A 17,544-nucleotide genomic window follows, 5' to 3' on the forward strand; every position below is an offset into this window, starting at 1 on the left:
TGTTTGATTGCCATCTAAAGAATAAATACATGTTTTGTGTACAAACTAAGATACAAAAATTGCTACCTTTTAATTTTATCAACTGCATAAGCATTGCATGCAGTAGTGTGTTTAGTGAAGGAAAACACATTTATAAAAGCAAGGTGTGGTCCATCAATGCAGTAATATTGATGATGGGTGTGATGGAAAGGGATTGACTGCCCTAATTCATTACACAGGACATTAAGTGTGTGCATAGCCAGTAATGAAAAGGGGTAAACTTTATTCGCGCTTAGGAACGCCCTACAGGAACATGGCTATGTTGATATCACACAAAAAATATGCAAAGGAAAATGAGAAGAAACAACTTTTTAGGCCATATTGTCAAAGGAGAGACTGTATGCGTACATTACACATACATACATTGCTGTGGACAAACGTCTGTCCTGTTGTACAGGAAAATTGCCACATAGCTTTACTGTGGTACAGTCAAAATGCAACACAAATATGCATCCTGTTTATTTGTGTGGTAGCGTGGCCGAGCGGTCTAAGGCGCTGGATTAAGGCTCCAGTCTCTTCGGAGGCGTGGGTTCGAATCCCACCGCTGCCAGCATGACTTTTTTTTCTTACAGCTTTCTGCCACATTGGTAGCGTCTTTCTCCAGTTTCAGCGTTTCACATTGGCTCTAAGTTAGCTCTCACGTACTGCCTCCTACTGGCAAGGAAAGTCGCATGAGCTTGCGCCATCTTCTACTGAATTCAGACCTGCATGTCGGGCTTCTATAGCATTGTGGGTAGAGAGCTTCCCACGTGTCTATGAAACATCAACATGGCAGCTGCCTGAGAGAATTCACCCACCGCAGAGAAAACAGAGACCGGAGAAGACAACCGGGAAAACACGCATTAAGTTGGAGGAAACGTCGCTTTTCGTTTATTGCTGTTGGTGAGCTGGACATGCATTTTTATTAAAAGGCCAGTCTTTTAACTGTAAAACTGGACTCATTTATTTACACGAGGCCTACATTAACAGTTTCATTTATTTGTTTTCATTCATAAAGCATGATAAATCCGAGTGGCATTTTAATGTTTCAAAATGGTATCGCATTGATAGGTTCTGCTGCGGTAACCTACACGTCTTAATTGAGTTCACAAGTCATCAGAGACAGCGTCAGGTGTTTAAATTGTTACCGGTGAACTAACTTTAGTGGACGTAATATCGTTACGTGCAGACAAAAAAGTCTAATTTAATTTATCTTAATATAGTTCCTTCTGTACTTGTATTGTGTACATGACAGTGCACCTGCAACGTATTTATTTAATTAATGTTGGTTGCTGCCGTATTATACATAGTTAGGATTTTTGTAATTCTAATATAATATGGCGTGTATTCTAGTAGCACCTACCGTACTACCACCATTATATAACGATATGAGGGCCACAGGATTTTTTTAAAACAAAACCAGCATACGCCTAATTCATCTACGAGTGCGTGACGCGTTGTTCGATTCACCTGGTTGGGAATTAATTACACGGTGTGATTGTTGGCAGTGAGTAAATTAAGCGAGCAATACTGCATTACCGCTGGTTTGAGAAACCTTGCATATCAATGAATCTGTTTTACGCATGCTGTGCACCATTTTCTGCGATCTGATCGGCATATTGGTCAAGTACGATGTTCTTCATTAACTCTAAACCCTGGGGTCCGTGTTAACTAAAGGGGAGGGGGTGCCTTTGTCATACTGGCTCTGTGGGTGAATCAGTGGACGACTTTGGAGTTCACTAGCACTAAATCCAAGACATAAAAAAAATGTATTTCTTTAAATTACCTTTAATAGGCACGTATTATTATTTACACTCTCCCAAAACAGTTATGAAAACATGTTTATGTTTCTGGGTTGCCTTAGACATAGGTCACACTGACTGCCTTGAGAAGTCAAATTTACCAGACCCCAGTTTTGCTAATATCTTCCTGAGATCTGTTGAGATCACAAGCACTGGTAGTATTGCAGCAGATTCTAATACAATTTATTGTAAAAAAAAAATAATGTAAAATGTTCTGGTATGAGGTCTGATCAATCTGATTGTTATTTAAGCTTTTGGATTGTTATTTAAGCATTTTATTAGGTGCAGAGTCTAATCAAGAAGGTTCAGCTGTGCCAGGACCCCTTCGCCATTCTGCGATTCCAGTATGTCCAGCGAGGATGACGACCCAATCATACAAGAGGTACGGCACACTTTGTTTTAGCTTTTGATTGATTACAGCATGTAACATCAGCTGTAGTTTATCAGACAAATTAGCCATGATAAAATAAATCAGTGTCTCCTATCCATCAGATTGAGGTTACTCACAAGTTTATATAAATACTGCACATTTCTTGTAAATGTACATAAGAAATCTGAAAACAATTCTGTAAATTGTCTCAACATCAGATTCTTTTTTTTTTTTTTTTTAGATTGACGTATACCTGGCCAAAAGCCTTGCAGACAAGCTGTATTTATTCCAGGTAAGCAGTTTCAGAGCAATTCATGGACTTTGAAAGACAATCTAAGCATTAAATATACATTTAAATGTGCACAGTACATCGTGTTGTGACACCTGTGTCTCAGTTGTGAAGGCACCCTGTCTTTAACCCCTTGTTTGCTTTCCCAGTACCCGGTACGCCCAGCTGCTATGACCTATGATGTCGCTCATTTATCTGCAAAAATCAAACCCAAACAGCAGAAGGTAAGAGTCTACACCCGGCAGGGGAGCTTACGTTCAGTTAGCTGTGCACTTTGGAATGACTTGAAAATGCAATGCCAATATATACTTTAGTTTGCAACTCCTGTAAATAAAGGCACATTTGCAGCCATTAAAAGGAGTAAAAGTGAGTGCATCTCTCGTCACATACCATGTGTAATGTACAGGCCCTCGTTGCATTATGTGATTATTTGAACAATACACAGTGATCTTCTCCTGGTATTGCACTCTGCAGGTTGAAGTGGAACTGGCCATAGACTCCATGAGCCCAAACTATTGCCGCAGCAAAGGAGAGCAGATAGCCCTCAACGTCGACGGAACCACCACAGAGGAGAGCAACACGTATTCCACGTAAGATTTACAGACCTTGGTGAAAAGTACCTGCAAGCTACATGTACTGTTTGATTGCTGCTATTCAGACCCCTCGTTCAAGTTTGTATCATTCCTCTGTTGACCCAGTAAAGCAAACCCAAACCTCTTCTTTCCTGCTTATCTGATTTGATTCTCTCTCCAGTTGCAAATTGTTTCTTTGTTTCCAGAAAGCTTATGGACAAGCAGACCTTCTCCTCCATCCAGGCCACTACAAACACATCTCGCTATGCTGCTGCTGTCTTCAGGAAAGGTTAAGCACAAGCATTTTTTATTTTACTGTTAATAGCACAATGAATGTCACAAGCTCTGTCCGTCCAAAGGCATTGAAGTTCAGCACAGACTGCTTGTAAAAGTTTTTCATAATATTCATAGAACTTGAAATACAGGACTTGCAGAACATTTGGTATTTATCCTAAACAATCTTTCAGGTGAACTCCACTTGACACCACTACATGGTATTCTCCAGCTGAGACCTAGTTTCTCCTACCTGGACAAGGCTGATTCTAAACACCGAGAGCGGGAGGCTGCCAATGAAGGTACAGTCCCGTGTCACATGTGTGGTCTGTAAATGTAATATTGTGTAAATCTGTTTTTTATATGTATAGATTTGAACTTCTGACTTTGATACTGTGTGCTTTTCTTTTCAGGTGGGGACTCCTCTCAAGACGAGGCAGAGGAGGACGTTAAGCAGATCACAGTGAGTCTGCGTGGCCTGAGTTAAAATTCACTTCAATAAGCAAGCTGTCTATTTAATTGGAAATGTTCTGCTGCTATTTTAAAATGATTTACAGAATGAGATCATCAATATGTTGGTTCGTTCTTCTGCTGTAATTGTGATTTCCATTGATTTGGATCGATAGCTCAGTTGTGTGTGTGCTGACAGTCCTTGTTGTTTTTTGCAGGTTCGTTTCTCTCGGCCGGAGTCGGAGCAGGCAAGACAGCGCCGAGTCCAGTCCTACGAGTTTCTACAGAAGAAACATGCGGAAGAGCCCTGGGTTCACCTGCACTACTACGGACTTAAGGTAAAAGGCTCATGGATGGAAATAAGACTCCTGTTGCATAGAAGTTTAACCCATTTTATGGTTTTACTAAGAGTTTAATAAGACACACCTGAGCTTGTTACCTATACGCTGTGGCTAATCAAGCTCATGTTAAAACCTGGATTGGGGGAAACTGCTATGCAATAAGACTCCTTTCCATCCCTGCAGGCTGCTGTTGACAAACACAAATGGCAGAAAGAGCATTGTAATCCAGCAGGGAAGTGAAAAGGTTTAATTTTATAGACGCGGCAAAAGTTGGGCTAAAAACTTGTTTTGGGTGTCTACACTGAAGAAGGATTTTATATTAAAGTATAGGAAAGTGCCTCTCAGTACAGATGTTGGAAACTTGTACATAACATATTCTCAGCACTTCCAGATTGTGTTTTTTTTTTCTTTGTAAATCTCTCGCCCTGTAAATAGCTGCCAGATCCTAATGTTTGCCCCTAACCCCCACCCTCTACAGGACAGCCGTTCGGAACACGAGCGCCAGTATCTGTTCTGCCAGTTCACAGGCATGGCTGAGAACACTGAGCTCGTCAAGTCACCCAGGTTGGTACAAACCCAGAGGGCGAACTCGAGACTAGACCAAGCTAATGTCAGCATGAAGAGGCTGGCTAATCTCAATAAATTTTATACCTTGTAATCCACTGAGCATTAATGTCCGAGGTAGCAGTCCTTAACCGCTAGATAACTGACCACAGCAACAGTATTTAACGAGGGAAATAACAGCAGTAGAATATTAACCCTTTGCGGTCCATTGTCGGACTGGGTCCAACATTGCAATTATTCCTCTCAGGTCCTTTGTCGGACTGGGTCCGACATCATTATAGCAACGCAAAAAACGGGTTTCTAGTCGTTTTTTCTCCGGAAAAAGCCAAGAAAACCATTCAATTGCCGAGTGGTAGCGACAGGAGCCGAAATAAGTCGGAAAAAAAAGAAAGAAAAAAAAAGGCGTATCTCATGAATAGTCATACATATGGCCCTGGTATCAGATAACGGGCGGTCATAGTAAACAAGCTGGCTGAGTGCGTCAGCGCACAGAGACTATCATGGACATTTGCAGAGCTTTTTTCAGATGTTATAGTAATAAAATAATGACTTTGATCACAATATTGAGGAGTTTGGTGATAGAACGAGTGATCCGGAGATGATTGATCGGTATGTACGACTATTATTTTTATTATTATTTATTTCTTACATAGGTGAAAGCTATAGCGAACGAAAGGGTGGGGCGGGGCTGGAGATGCCTAGTGAGTGCTTTGTTGATATGCAGGGCCATTTAAACCTGTTTGACTGTGGAAAAAAATACTTTTAAACAGCGCGTCTAAAATTAACTGCGCGTGTGAAAATAAATTGGACCTGACGCACCTGACACGCACTTAATAAATGGACTGCAAAGGGTTAATGCTATTATAAACCCAAAAAAGTGTATAAAGACATTTTAGATTGTGTTTTGTACTGGGTAACATTAGGTAGTTTGACATTTAAGTTGCTATTTTAAGTTTCAAGATTATGGGATAGTGACTGCTCTACTAGGAACCCGATTTGGCAGGGAGAAGCCATGCTGAGATTTATAATATGGTTTATTATACTAACACCATGCCAAAACATTGCATTTTAATTGTGTTACTCTGTTGCAGTGAGTACCTGGCCATGTTGATGCCTCCACCTGTAGAAGAGGAATTGTAAGTATCAAGTTTAGGAATTTCATTATCTTCGCTGTTAGATGTTCAAAAACAATCCAGGCTGTTTTAACTTGAGTTCTCCCATTCACATCTATCTGTCCCTCTCCCATTGTGTTTCAGTGCAAAGCCAGTGTGTCCCAGCAATGTGCTTTCCATGGCACAGCTCAGGAGCTTGCCACTCGGGGACCAAGTGAGGACTCTCATGAAGAACGGTAGGGCGACTGCAGCATCTTTCCATTACAACATTGTGTGTTATGGTTTTATTGTGTATCAAGGAGCTTGAATAAACCCGTTAGTGTCTGTGTGATATATCCCTTTTTTTCTATTTAGGGTATATTGAAAACAAGAAAAACTTCAGCGTATTAACATGGGCCTGAAACTAAACTAGCAGGCAGACTAAACTGTAGCTTGGTTGAAATACTGAATCAGTGTTTCTGCCCCCCCCCCCCCGTTAGTGAAAGTGATGCCGTTCGCTAACCTGATGGGTTTCCTGGGTCATGGGACAGACTCCACTGCAGTGTTGCGCTGCATACAGCAGGTGGCGATGTTGGTCCAGGGAAATTGGGTGATTAAGAGGTAAGCCTCAAAGTGGCAAGTGCTAAAAGAAGAGGAAACACTCGTCTTTGTATAAATAGCCAACTCAATAGAAAGTGTGCATGAATAGACAGTTCAGACTGTTCTAAATTACATTTTAGGTAAATCTACGAACTTGTAGTACTAGTCAAACAATATTGCATTTTCGCATAAAGATTAAATAGTATTTCAAATACTATATTTAAAATGGCTATTTTTTTTTACATGTATAGCATAATATCCCTCCCCTTGTTGCAACAGTTAGCTTCCTTCTATGCTGCTTTTACCTGTTTTTTTAGGCAACCAGATTTATAATGCTTTCTTTTTATTTTCACGAAAAGAAAGCAGTCTTTTGAATCACAAAATGCATATGTGTCACGTGTCTTGTGCATACACATTGCAGGGTATATTCTCTTTTTCAATCCCAGCCTGTGTTTGTTCCACAGCGATGTCCTGTACCCTAAAGACAGCTGCAGTCCTCACAGTGGCGTGCCGGCCGAGGTGCTGTGCCGGGGGAGGGACTATGTGGTGAGTGTGACAGTAAGAAGGAGCTCTTTCAAGGACACAACACTGACTGCCTGGTGGAGATGAGAACATTGCACTTCATTTCTATACATTCTTTTGACCTATAACTGCAGGCTTCAAACTTAATCTACTTTTTACTATTTATAGAAGCTTTGTCCTACTTGTGTGTGTGTGTGTGTGTGTGTGTGTGTGTGTATGCAGGGATGGAAATAAGACTCCCATTGCACAGCGGTTAGATCCAAGCTTGTAGTAAAACCTGGGATGGGTGAAACTGCTGTGCAATGGGAGTCTTATTTCCACCCCTGGTATGTTACATTTTCACAATGAGACCTGGTAAGTACACTAATGTACTGTCTCCTCAGATGTGGAAGTTCACGCAGGAACGATGGGTGGAGAGGAAGGCTGTGGCTGCCGTTGTTAAGGTATGTGGTGGAAAATATCTTTAAAACGCGATTGATGTCCCTCTTTGCCAGTGTCTGCTACAGAACATGCAGGGTATTGCAATTGGTACTGTTCCAGTGGGCTTGTTTAATACAGTCAGTCCAGGTGAGTGGGAGAGCCACAAACTGTGCCAGTCCTGTCTGCCCGGTAAGTCAGCCTATGGTCACAGGATGCAAACAGCCCTAATATTTGAAAGTGATAATAAGGAATCCTATGGAATTGCACTGGCATAACTAATTGCTTTAAATATGTATAGTGTTTCTGTTTACATGTACAAAAGCTAGTTTTAAGAAATGTAATAGGTTCTGGTTCTGCTACATGTCTAATGTGCTTTATAAGGTTTTATTGCAAGAACAGGCAGCAGAGACAGATTGAGAGCAGGTATGACAAGAATGTAATTCTCATTTATGCTTTGCATAAACTAATCTTTCAACTTGCATTATTTGTTAAAATGTTTTTTTCACTTGCATCACCTGACTGCTCCTGTTCTGCCTGCCCAGCTGCCCCCCGAGGACGTGAAGGACTTCATGGAGCAGATGTCTGTGACCCGCATTAACCGCGGCTGGGAGTTCCTGCTGCCCCACGACGGCGAGTTTATCAAGAAGCACCCCGACGTGGCCCAGCGGCAGCACATGCTCTGGATGGGGATCCAGGCCAAGTGAGTGCAGCACTGCTGACACACGGAGACCAACCCTCGACTGCTGGGTGAAACGAGACACATACCATTCCACAGCTTATGCCAGTCTGTTGTGCATTGAGTATTCATGATTATAAATGAGTACAACTGTGCTGTGTTTATACATTGGCAGGCTATGCTGATTTAATGTTATCCGTGAGATTGGGAGGATTTTCAATAGATCCCTTTCTGATGGATTTGCACAAGTTTGCCACTGGCTGCAACACTTTCCTTTCTTGTTTTTGAAGGTTAGAGAAAGTTTTCAAGCTGTCCAAGGAAGACATGATGCCAAAGAAACAGAATCCTCAACCAGGTAAGAAAATAAAGTCCCAACACAGCGAGCTCAATAACCTGAGCTTTTAACATGCATCTATAGAATGTATGTCCCCAAAGCTTTTGGAAGTGTGTGCGGTTTGGTGAAAGAATTGACTACACTGCAGACCCTTACCACCTAGAGCTCTGAAACCACTAGGGTTGTTTTTCCAAGAATCCTGAATATTAGATAATCGCATCTTAAGGTGTTGCTATCTGATGGGCAAAAATTAATATATCCAGAATCCCCCATTCTTCTTTTTTTTTTTTTTTCCATTAAGATCTGAAGTCAGTGAGTTTGTCACATTAGTAATAGTCTTTATTCAGGGTATAACTCTCCACCCGACCCTATTTTATATGGCATGTTCCTGAACTGCTGTTGTAAATGCTGTCTGTTGTGCTGGCGCAGGCTCAGTGGTGGTGAGCGGAGAGCAGCTTGTTACCAAGGCGAGGGAGAATGTGCGTGAAAACTACAGCGTGCTGGAGAGGGAGCTGCAGCAGAGGCACAGGGCACAGAGCCAGGACTTGGGGGCGGTGCGGGTCAAACAGGAGCCTCTGAGTGACGGGGAGGAGCCCATGGACACGTCCTCCTCCGCGGGGCACAACAATGCGGCTGTCAATGGCCTGTACTCGGATGACAGCTCGCGGGACTCTGTGAACGGGCCCTGCCTCCCGCGTGCCCACGCCGCCCCCACCCAGGAGCTAAGGGACTTCGTGAGCAGCATCTTCAGGAAGCATTTTGTCCTGACACTCAGCGAACTCAAGAGGCTCTTCAACCTGCACCTGGCCAGTCTGCCCCCCGGGCACAGCCTCTTCAGCGGCATCTCAGACCGGCTGCTGCAGGAGACTGTCCTCGACTCCAAGTGCAAACAGATCCTGGTGCCTGTGAGTGCTCCTTTAATCAAAGCAGCTTTTAACCTCTTAGGGTATACAAGGAATTGAGAAATACATTTGAGAGTGACTTGAGTATCATGAGGAGGAAACTGACCAGATCCAACCTGTTGCTACATTCTCTAGTGCACCTCATGGAAAAAATAAGAAAGTTAGCATCCCTCTATTTGTGGGACACACATGTCCCTTGTACCTCAAAGGGTTAATGCTAGTAGGGTTGCATTGATGTGGTTTGTGAGCGATTTTAGCTAGGCAGAAGAAAAAGGCGTTCTTTTGTTTAACATTGATTTTTTTTTTTGTTATATACATCATTCATAACGTCAAATCACTCTAGTATAAATAGATGCCTTTGTAATGTACTCCCATTTATTGAAACACACAACTCTTACTCACCTCCACTGGATTATTTCTCCTCCTCCTCCTGCTGCTATTTCAGTTTATTTTTTCCCCCATCCCTTTGATCCTCCCCAGGCCTGCCTGTTCTTTGTCCTGTATTGTGTTTTCTCTCTCTCTCTCTCAAGATCTGTTCTAGAGCTTCTCATGACTTGCCAATCATTTAGTCAGCAAGCTTGCTGTCGGAGAGTGAATTAATTCTGCACATTGATATTAAATTAATTGGCAGCTGCTCATTTAAGGGGCTCGCGGTCTCTATCCTTAACATGAGTGTTGAACCAAGATGTGGGAACCGGTCCTATTCTAGCTGTGTGCTAGAATACTGACTTAGAAGCTGTGCCTTTGTCTGCTTACTTTCGCTAGTCCTTATTTTAGGGATACTATTACATTTAGACTAGTCTTTCTCAAATTTCTTTCACTGTTTCTGTAACTAGCGCTATTGAGTATTTAATAGTTCTGGATCATAAGTCGTGAAATTGTCAGTCGCAGAATATTTCTGTGTCTTCAGACACAACAGTAAGTGATGGCCTTAAGCCCCTTTTACACTGCTCAGATTGCTCACCTGTGTAGTTAACCCTGATTTTCCCAGGCAATGCAGGGCTGGAAAAGACTCCCGTTGAATAGCAGTTTGATCTATTCCTGATTTTACTGTGAGTTTAATCAGACACACCTGATGTTCCTGCCTAAACACGGACTAAGCAGGCTAGGATTGAGACCTGGAGTGGGTAAAACTGCTGTGCAATAGTCTTGTTTCCATTCTTGGGAATGAATAAAAGTCTGCTGCAGTTGGCTATTCCCTGTTGACAGAGCTGAGGTCATTGGGTGTACAGCATTCCTGTTTTTTTAAGTAGTAACTTGCGTCTGTGGAAATGGCACCAACTTCTTAGTGCTGTTTGTTCACATATTCAGAAAAATTTGTTTAACAGTAATAAAGTGTGATTTGGGGCTGTTTCTTTGTTACTGAGAACTCTAGAACGAGTATTCTAAACTGTATTCTGTTTAGTGTGGGGCTGTTTGATATCTGGTGGTTTTAAGTTATGGATGTCCTGTTGGTGGAATTTGGCCGAGGGGTTATTCCTGGACTGTTCTGACAGTCTGTGCTGTAATTTCAAAAGGATGCTCTGGCTGCACGCTGTGTTCTGTAATGTTAGTTCTCTGCCTCCCACCATCGCCGGTTCCCGGCTGTGATTTCTGAACAGGTGAATTATTGACAATGGTTGCAGCACTCCTCTGTGCTGAGGCCGAGATGCTCACTGACCGCAGAAACCTGTGCTGACATGAGCCTGTATAGAGATCGATACCCTGCGCTTTTACACGAAGCACAAAAAATGGGATCATAAACACTGTACTGTAAACTGCCCTTAATTAGGATAAAAAGACAATTGTGTAGGACTGAAAATTCCACCTTGAATAAGCTTAAACCCCTCTTCTCAGATTGCATTTTAAATTGATAATAAAAAAAAGTGGGGCATGTGTAATTATATTTTGTAGAACAGCAAAGAGAACCTTGTTTTTGCAGGGTCTGTTTTAGAACTGTGGGCAGTAACTTTTCCCATTACGCTGATGTTGAAACCATTGCGTTGCAAGTAGCATGAATATTTACGCTTCAGTTTTATTTTATCTGTTTGCCTTTCCCAGATAAGCTCGTCAGTGTAGCCTAAAACCTACATGTCAGGACAGGGAGCTTTAATGTCTGTAACTGAATCGTAATGCTTTACTTGAGACTGAAGTCATTATTAGCAGCCCAATAATCCAGCTCCTCTCTGTTCAGTTCCCACCCCAGAGCTCTGCAGAAGCAGATGAACAGAAGGTGTTTGCCCTTTGGGAAATGGGAGACTCATTTGACCAGGTAAGAAAGAGGTTTCCATTGCTAGTGGGTTCCAGCTGTCAGTGTGGCTGCTGGGGGAAGTTGACTGTTAAGGTTTCTTCAAAAGGAAGATGTGTTTCTAGTCGAAGTACACTGAATGATCAACAGTATTACAATAACCTCTTAAAAAGCTGGAACCTTTTTTTCTGAGGCTTTTTAAACCGCACAAAACAAATTGATAATGTGTGTTGGAAAAACTAGCTTGAATTAAATTTGTTTTACAGGTATGTTAATAAGACTCACAGCAGATTCAACCATTCCAGGTTGTACTACAAGCTTGATTAGCCACAGTGTATACAGCTGTGGCCAAAAGTTTTGCATCACCTACAATTTTAGGATTAAGACATTAATTGTATAAAAAAAAATATTTGAACATAATTTAGATCTTAAATTTAACATCATGTAATGAAAGAAAAAAAAAATGGTGTTGCAAGTGTCTACTGGAAGCCATAATAGCAGTACAGTATTTCATGTTAAAAAGGAAGCTGGCTTGGTCGTGGGATCGGAGGACGCCCACTGAACATTCGGGTCTCCTAATGCATGTGGGGAATTGCTGCCGTGAGGAGAAAAGCCATTGGGCATTCCAAACTGGGAGAAAATCGGGGGGAAAATTGTAATTGGACACACAGATTCAGCAGAGTCTGATTGTTTGCTCGCTGTTTTAGCACCGACAGTTACTGCTGGAGATCTTCATGAAGAACTACCGTGTGCGCCGGAACCTCATCCAGGGGAAACTCACCCAGGAGTTCGGGGACAATGTCACAAAAACGGATTTAGACAGGTTGCTCAAGGTACAGTCACCTGTTCTGTTTTTTTTCCGATCTACAGTGCATGATGCCGTTTCCTTGTGAAATATTTTAAATTCCAGGACGGGCTCATTCCCACACTACTGTGCTATCCTAAAGGCCAGTTAGAGTAAGTAGGGGGGTTCGAAAAATAAAGCGGTACATGTGTAGCTACAACTGTTTAAATAACGTACCCGTCATATTTTTCTTTTGATTAACATCCTGACAACATTTTACACTTACAACTTTAAAGTCTGTTTCAAAGCTGTTTTCTAAGTGGTAGTTCTGGTGCACTGGTAGTGTCAGGATTATTGCCCACATTGTCAAACAGGTAACTCAGCAATAACGATCCATGATGTGGCATGGAACAGAAAAGCCAGAGCACTTGTTACGTTTTTTTAATCGCTTTTCCTGCAGTGATTTAGAGGACAGATCTCAAACCCCAGTGCACTAGAACGACCATTTTGAAAATAGCTTTGAAACAAACTTTAAAGTTGTAAGTGTAAAAGGTTGTCGGGATGTTAATAACAATAAAAATGACAGGTATGTTATTTAAACAGTTGTAGCAACACGTGGGGACGTATAACGCTCTATTTTTCAGAACCCCGCTACTTACTCTTTAACCTTGCTGTAAAAACACAGCAGGAGACAACTCCTTGCGAAAAGAAAAATGGTCTGCACTGCTCAAGTCTCAATATAGGTTTGTGCATCTCTAGTAGGAACACTTGAACAGCTTCCTACGAAAGGTGTTTTAACTTGCATATTCCACAATATATCTTGATTTAATTAGATTTAGCCAATGACATAGAACACCTATTGCGCACTGTGTATGTCTCAAATGTACGGTTTCGAAAGACACATTTACAATACATAAAATCAGATATGATACCATTTATTTTTGAAGAGAAACTTGCATAGCATGAAAGAGCCTGACCGGTGTAGTCTCTTACTCCTTCAATGAGAAGTGAATGTCTTACTGACTGTCCTGTCCTTTGTGTCTCCTCGCAGGAGTGCTGTGTGAGCTACGGTGGAATGTGGTATCTCAAAGGCACAGTCCAGTCATGACACTAGACTGGAGAGCAGGGTCAGTCTAGCATTCACCTCCTCCACAGCACAGTGGGGTGGTCCGATAGGACTTGGACCAATCGCTGCCCTCAGGCCAGAGGAGCAGGGCAGGGGTTGGGGGGGATAAGAGTGCCAGTCATTAATCTGTTCAAACCATTTCCATTGTTTAATTTATTGAGGTCACATGGAGCCAGGAGGGAAAACAAAATCAGGCTTCCAGCGCGGGGTTGATCCTAAAGAAACCACAGCAAAGGATGAAGATAAACATAATATATATGAATAATTGTACACTGATGAGCTTTTGCTGTCAGAGTGGCTTGATTTTGGGGTACTCCTTAATATATTTTGTTTTTAAAGAAGAAACCGTTTCTTAGACATAAAGGGAGAAAAACAAGTATGAAATTGTTGAACCTTGCAGAAGAACAAATGAATCCAGAAGTTTAAAAATAATCTAAATAGATCACAGAATAACCAGGATGCTATCTCACAATCTAGCATTTTACGTCTGTTTTTTACCTAAACAGAAAAGTTTATATAACGATTATAATTAAAGGGATTTTGGCTGTACAATATGGTAACAACAACAAAAAAATTGAAATGCTTTGTAACAGGAGGAAACGTTTAATTGAGTAGGGGTGGTGTTGTACAGTGCTTATTAAAAATGCTGCCAGCATTTGTACTGTAACAATTTTGACCCTAAAGGATGTATCTTTTGGGGGCTGTTGTAGCCAATATGGTAAAAACAATACAAGTGAAAATTTATTTTGTTGTCTAAACCATGGTGCTTATGTTTTTTGTGAGTCACGGTTTGCAAGAAGTGCCTCCATCATATTGAATCAGTTGTTTTCATGAATTCCACATGCTGTTTCACTGAATTTTGATGCGTTTTCTATGGGAGTTCTGTGTGTTCATTTGAAATCCAGTATTGCCCCGATTTATATAAATTAATTCATTTGAAAATGTAAATGTCACAAATTCACATACACTGCTGGCTGCCCCAGGAGTTCACACTGACTGGCCTTGAAGGAGTCCATACCTGCCCCAGTCCTGCCACTCCCAGCTACTGGATACCATGGTGTCCTGAAGGAAAAATGTGTTGGCTCTTAAACAGTTCACTTAACCTTCGACGGAACACAATACAGTATATGAAAGATTATGTACTGATTTATGTACTGTAAATTCTGCTACGGTCCCAAATTATCAAGAAAAGCTGCATTTTAGACTCTCCTATAACCTCTGAATTGACCCAGTTACAATATATTAGTCCCCTAAAAGCAGCTTGCAAAATACTCTCCCTCGTGCCGTTCTTTTGTTACGGTAAAGCAGTCCATTTGAACTGGAAAGGATTAATGATAATCTACTGGTTCGTGCCGTGCAGCGGTGTTGCAGTGTTTTGAAACCTCCTGGTTCTTGAAGCTAAAGGTAACAATATTGGAATTCTCTTATGTTTTGGTTTATGTACTATAGTATAAGATTAATAAAATAAGCAAGTACCTTAACGGTTTGGAATCTTTTTTCAATGTGTTTCGGAGTGTGTTTGAGTTGTGTCTTTTGTAATTTGAGGGATTTAGTGTTTTTGTGTGTGTAATGTTTATTATTCCAGCTGTTTTTATAGTATATACTGGTTTTGGCAGTAGCACTCCACTCCTTGCCCAACTTTTAAAATGTCCTTATTTGTTTACATGTTACAAGATCACTTATTTTTTGTGTTAGATAACTAAACCCCCAGTAATATTGCCCCCCTGACCTGCTGTGCTGCTTTTGAACCCAGCAGAGAGAGGTTTGTACAACTGACTCGCTGACTGACGGCACTTAACCCAATAGAACAGTGATTATGGCAGAAATGTGACATGCAGCTTTTTCAGAAAACCTCACTGTGTGTCTCTTAGCTCTATTTTATAAGTCAGGGAAATTAAACGGTGATAGAAAACAAGGAAATATTTGTGTAGAGCTAGGGCCACTTGAGAGAAATAAATGTGAATTTTTTTTAAAAAATATTTTGATTATGAGAATGGCTTATCTCGTGTACACAAGGTAATTTTGGCAGGGTTTTTTATTTGAGTTTTGTTGTACTTACTTGGTAGCTGACCTGTTATTCGAAGGTATGTTTAAAACCTGTAACAGTTGGGTAAACTAAATAAAGAAGTGAGGTGTATGCAATTGAAGACTGAGCTGTAGAACTTGCACGTTAGCCCTTGTAGTGTTCAGTCCTGTCATTGTAGGAGCGCTACTCCTCTGTTAAAGGGAAAGGGGCTGCTTGAGAATCAGACACCTCTTTAGTTTTGATGCTGAATCCAAGACTCAAGTACAAGCACGGTCAACAGAAGCCAACTTCAATTAGCAGCAGTGGCTCCTGCACAGCTTTATATTGTGATTATACCAAGAAACGGGCGACAACATGTGGTCCTGAGAAGCAGGCATCTGTCTGGAACCTCATTTTAGCAAGGAGGCTAAGATGACGCCAGACTGAGCAGAAGACCTGATGACTAAATGATGATGTTACTGAATTGGTATGCTATGATTATTTAAGAATGAAACTGAATGCCACCTCCTGGTACTTCTTATTTTTTTGTTGGTAGGTGCTGTGGTTTTTTTTTTAATTGTTAAAAATGCTGAGATGTCATTAATGCTTTTTTAGTATTTCATGTTTGCTGTATTTCGTTGGAATTGTGTAGGGATGCAACACTTCTCTGGGCTCTAGTTCAGGCAGATTAATACACCACTTGCACAATTAACTTTATTGGTTTTATAACTAATAGGTTGTGAACATCCTGGTGTCGATACATTACATTAACCTTGAAGCTGAATAGTTACTTTGGAGTCCTCTTCACATGCTTGTAGAAAGAAACTACAAATAAACACCATTAAAAGCCACTTAACAGTTGATATAGACAAAGTTTAAAAAAAAAAAAACATTTCTAGTTTACTTAAATTACTAAACAAACCAAAAAAATCTAATTTTGATTGACATTAACAATAACAAAATCTATTTCAAATTCAAGTCTTATTTTATATATATATATATATAATGTTCAATGGAGTTTTTACTGTCTATACACCTGAAGTCTATTATTTTTAAGCCCATGTAACATCAGGCAACACTGTTGGGGACATTTTTGTGCAATGTGTGGTTTGAACTGCTTTTAACAATTGCTTAAGTTGCTACAATGTTGCTGAATGTTCCATGGGCTTCAGGGCAGTTAGATTTATACATGATGACCCCCATCTTATCACCGTAAGACATTGAAAAAAACAGACAGCAATACTTTGGAGGACAAAGTTGCGTTTTGATATGCGGTCATTATACAACAATCGTGGTGACATCATTAATAAACGCCATTATAAAAGTTGGCAGTTCAACAGAAACCACTGCATGGAAATAGGCAATGGAACAGGACTGTCCACAAGGTGGCAGGCAGACAGAAGGCTTATTGTCACCTGAGTGATTATAAAACTTGATCCATTTCCTGAACACGTCAGAAAATATTATGGAGAGCGAGGCAGAATTGTTGAAGGATATTTGACTTTTTTTTTTACCTTGAGCCTTTATGTTCGGTCCTACCCCCTATTTACATGTGGGCTCCAGCAGCACCCAACTGGAATGGATTCTGGATCCCTGGTTGTGGACAGGAACGTCCCGAGTAACCTCCACCATTGTGGACCAGGCGTTTTATTAAGACAGACAACAACCAGCATTGTTGATCCAAAGACTTGCAACAGGAAGAAGAGTCATCTTTTTTTAAACTACTGCCCAACAGACAAGCAGCAGAGGCTGCATTTACTACATGAACTTGAAAACAGTTATCACCTAGTCTTGCCCACACGAGCACCACCTCTGAAAATCATAAACAGACTACGTTCACAGTGCACAAGAAGAAGTGTTGGCAGGCAGCACGCCGACATATTTACATAGCTTTCATCTGCCTCATTAAAACACTAGCGATGAGAATACTGAATACTGCTGTACCTCAATCAGAAGCAGCAACAACAACAACAAAAAGCAGTCTATTAAATAGTTATCAGGTGGTGTTTTTTTTAACATGGTTGCAATTATCCTCCATCTCTCCTGCTTTATACTAAAAGAGTAGGAGTGTTATAACACTAATACAAGTTCACACACATCGGAGAATATACACACACACACACACACACACACACACACAATTATGTAACTATGTACAATTATGCCAGTGGGATCAAC

At 41.0% G+C, this 17,544-nt stretch overlaps 1 protein-coding gene and 1 non-coding gene across 2 annotated transcripts; both read left to right on the top strand.

Annotated features, from left to right (window-relative positions):
- Positions 1-507: 507 nt before the first annotated feature.
- trnal-aag (transfer RNA leucine (anticodon AAG)) lies at positions 508-589 on the top strand. The gene has a single exon. It is a non-coding gene; the product is annotated as a tRNA-Leu (tRNA).
- Positions 590-664: 75 nt separating this feature from the next.
- On the top strand, positions 665-14,119 carry LOC117431042 (DNA-directed RNA polymerase III subunit RPC5-like). Its single transcript, XM_034051627.3, has 21 exons — positions 665-921; positions 2,092-2,202; positions 2,432-2,482; positions 2,629-2,703; positions 2,954-3,069; positions 3,258-3,340; positions 3,519-3,626; positions 3,738-3,787; positions 3,993-4,112; positions 4,594-4,679; positions 5,771-5,815; positions 5,936-6,027; positions 6,271-6,391; positions 6,835-6,916; positions 7,276-7,335; positions 7,855-8,012; positions 8,279-8,343; positions 8,752-9,227; positions 11,398-11,475; positions 12,159-12,284; positions 13,287-14,119. Exons 2-21 carry the CDS (start codon positions 2,167-2,169, stop codon positions 13,341-13,343), a joined length of 2,085 nt encoding a protein of 694 aa, XP_033907518.1. The 5' UTR covers positions 665-921; positions 2,092-2,166; the 3' UTR covers positions 13,344-14,119.
- Positions 14,120-17,544: the final 3,425 nt, after the last annotated feature.

The sequence above is a fragment of the Acipenser ruthenus genome, chromosome 22 (assembly GCF_902713425.1).
Source record: "Acipenser ruthenus chromosome 22, fAciRut3.2 maternal haplotype, whole genome shotgun sequence".
Taxonomy (NCBI): domain Eukaryota; kingdom Metazoa; phylum Chordata; class Actinopteri; order Acipenseriformes; family Acipenseridae; genus Acipenser; species Acipenser ruthenus.

Bases quoted from the DNA above. Each gene is read 5' to 3' on its own strand.
- LOC117431042 (XM_034051627.3), top strand. From the start codon at position 2,167: ATGTCCAGCGAGGATGACGACCCAATCATACAAGAG. The intron at 2,203-2,431 runs GTACGGCACACT...TTTTTTTTTTAG, and splicing joins ACGACCCAATCATACAAGAG to ATTGACGTATACCTGGCCAA. The intron at 8,013-8,278 runs GTGAGTGCAGCA...TTGTTTTTGAAG, and splicing joins TGGATGGGGATCCAGGCCAA to GTTAGAGAAAGTTTTCAAGC.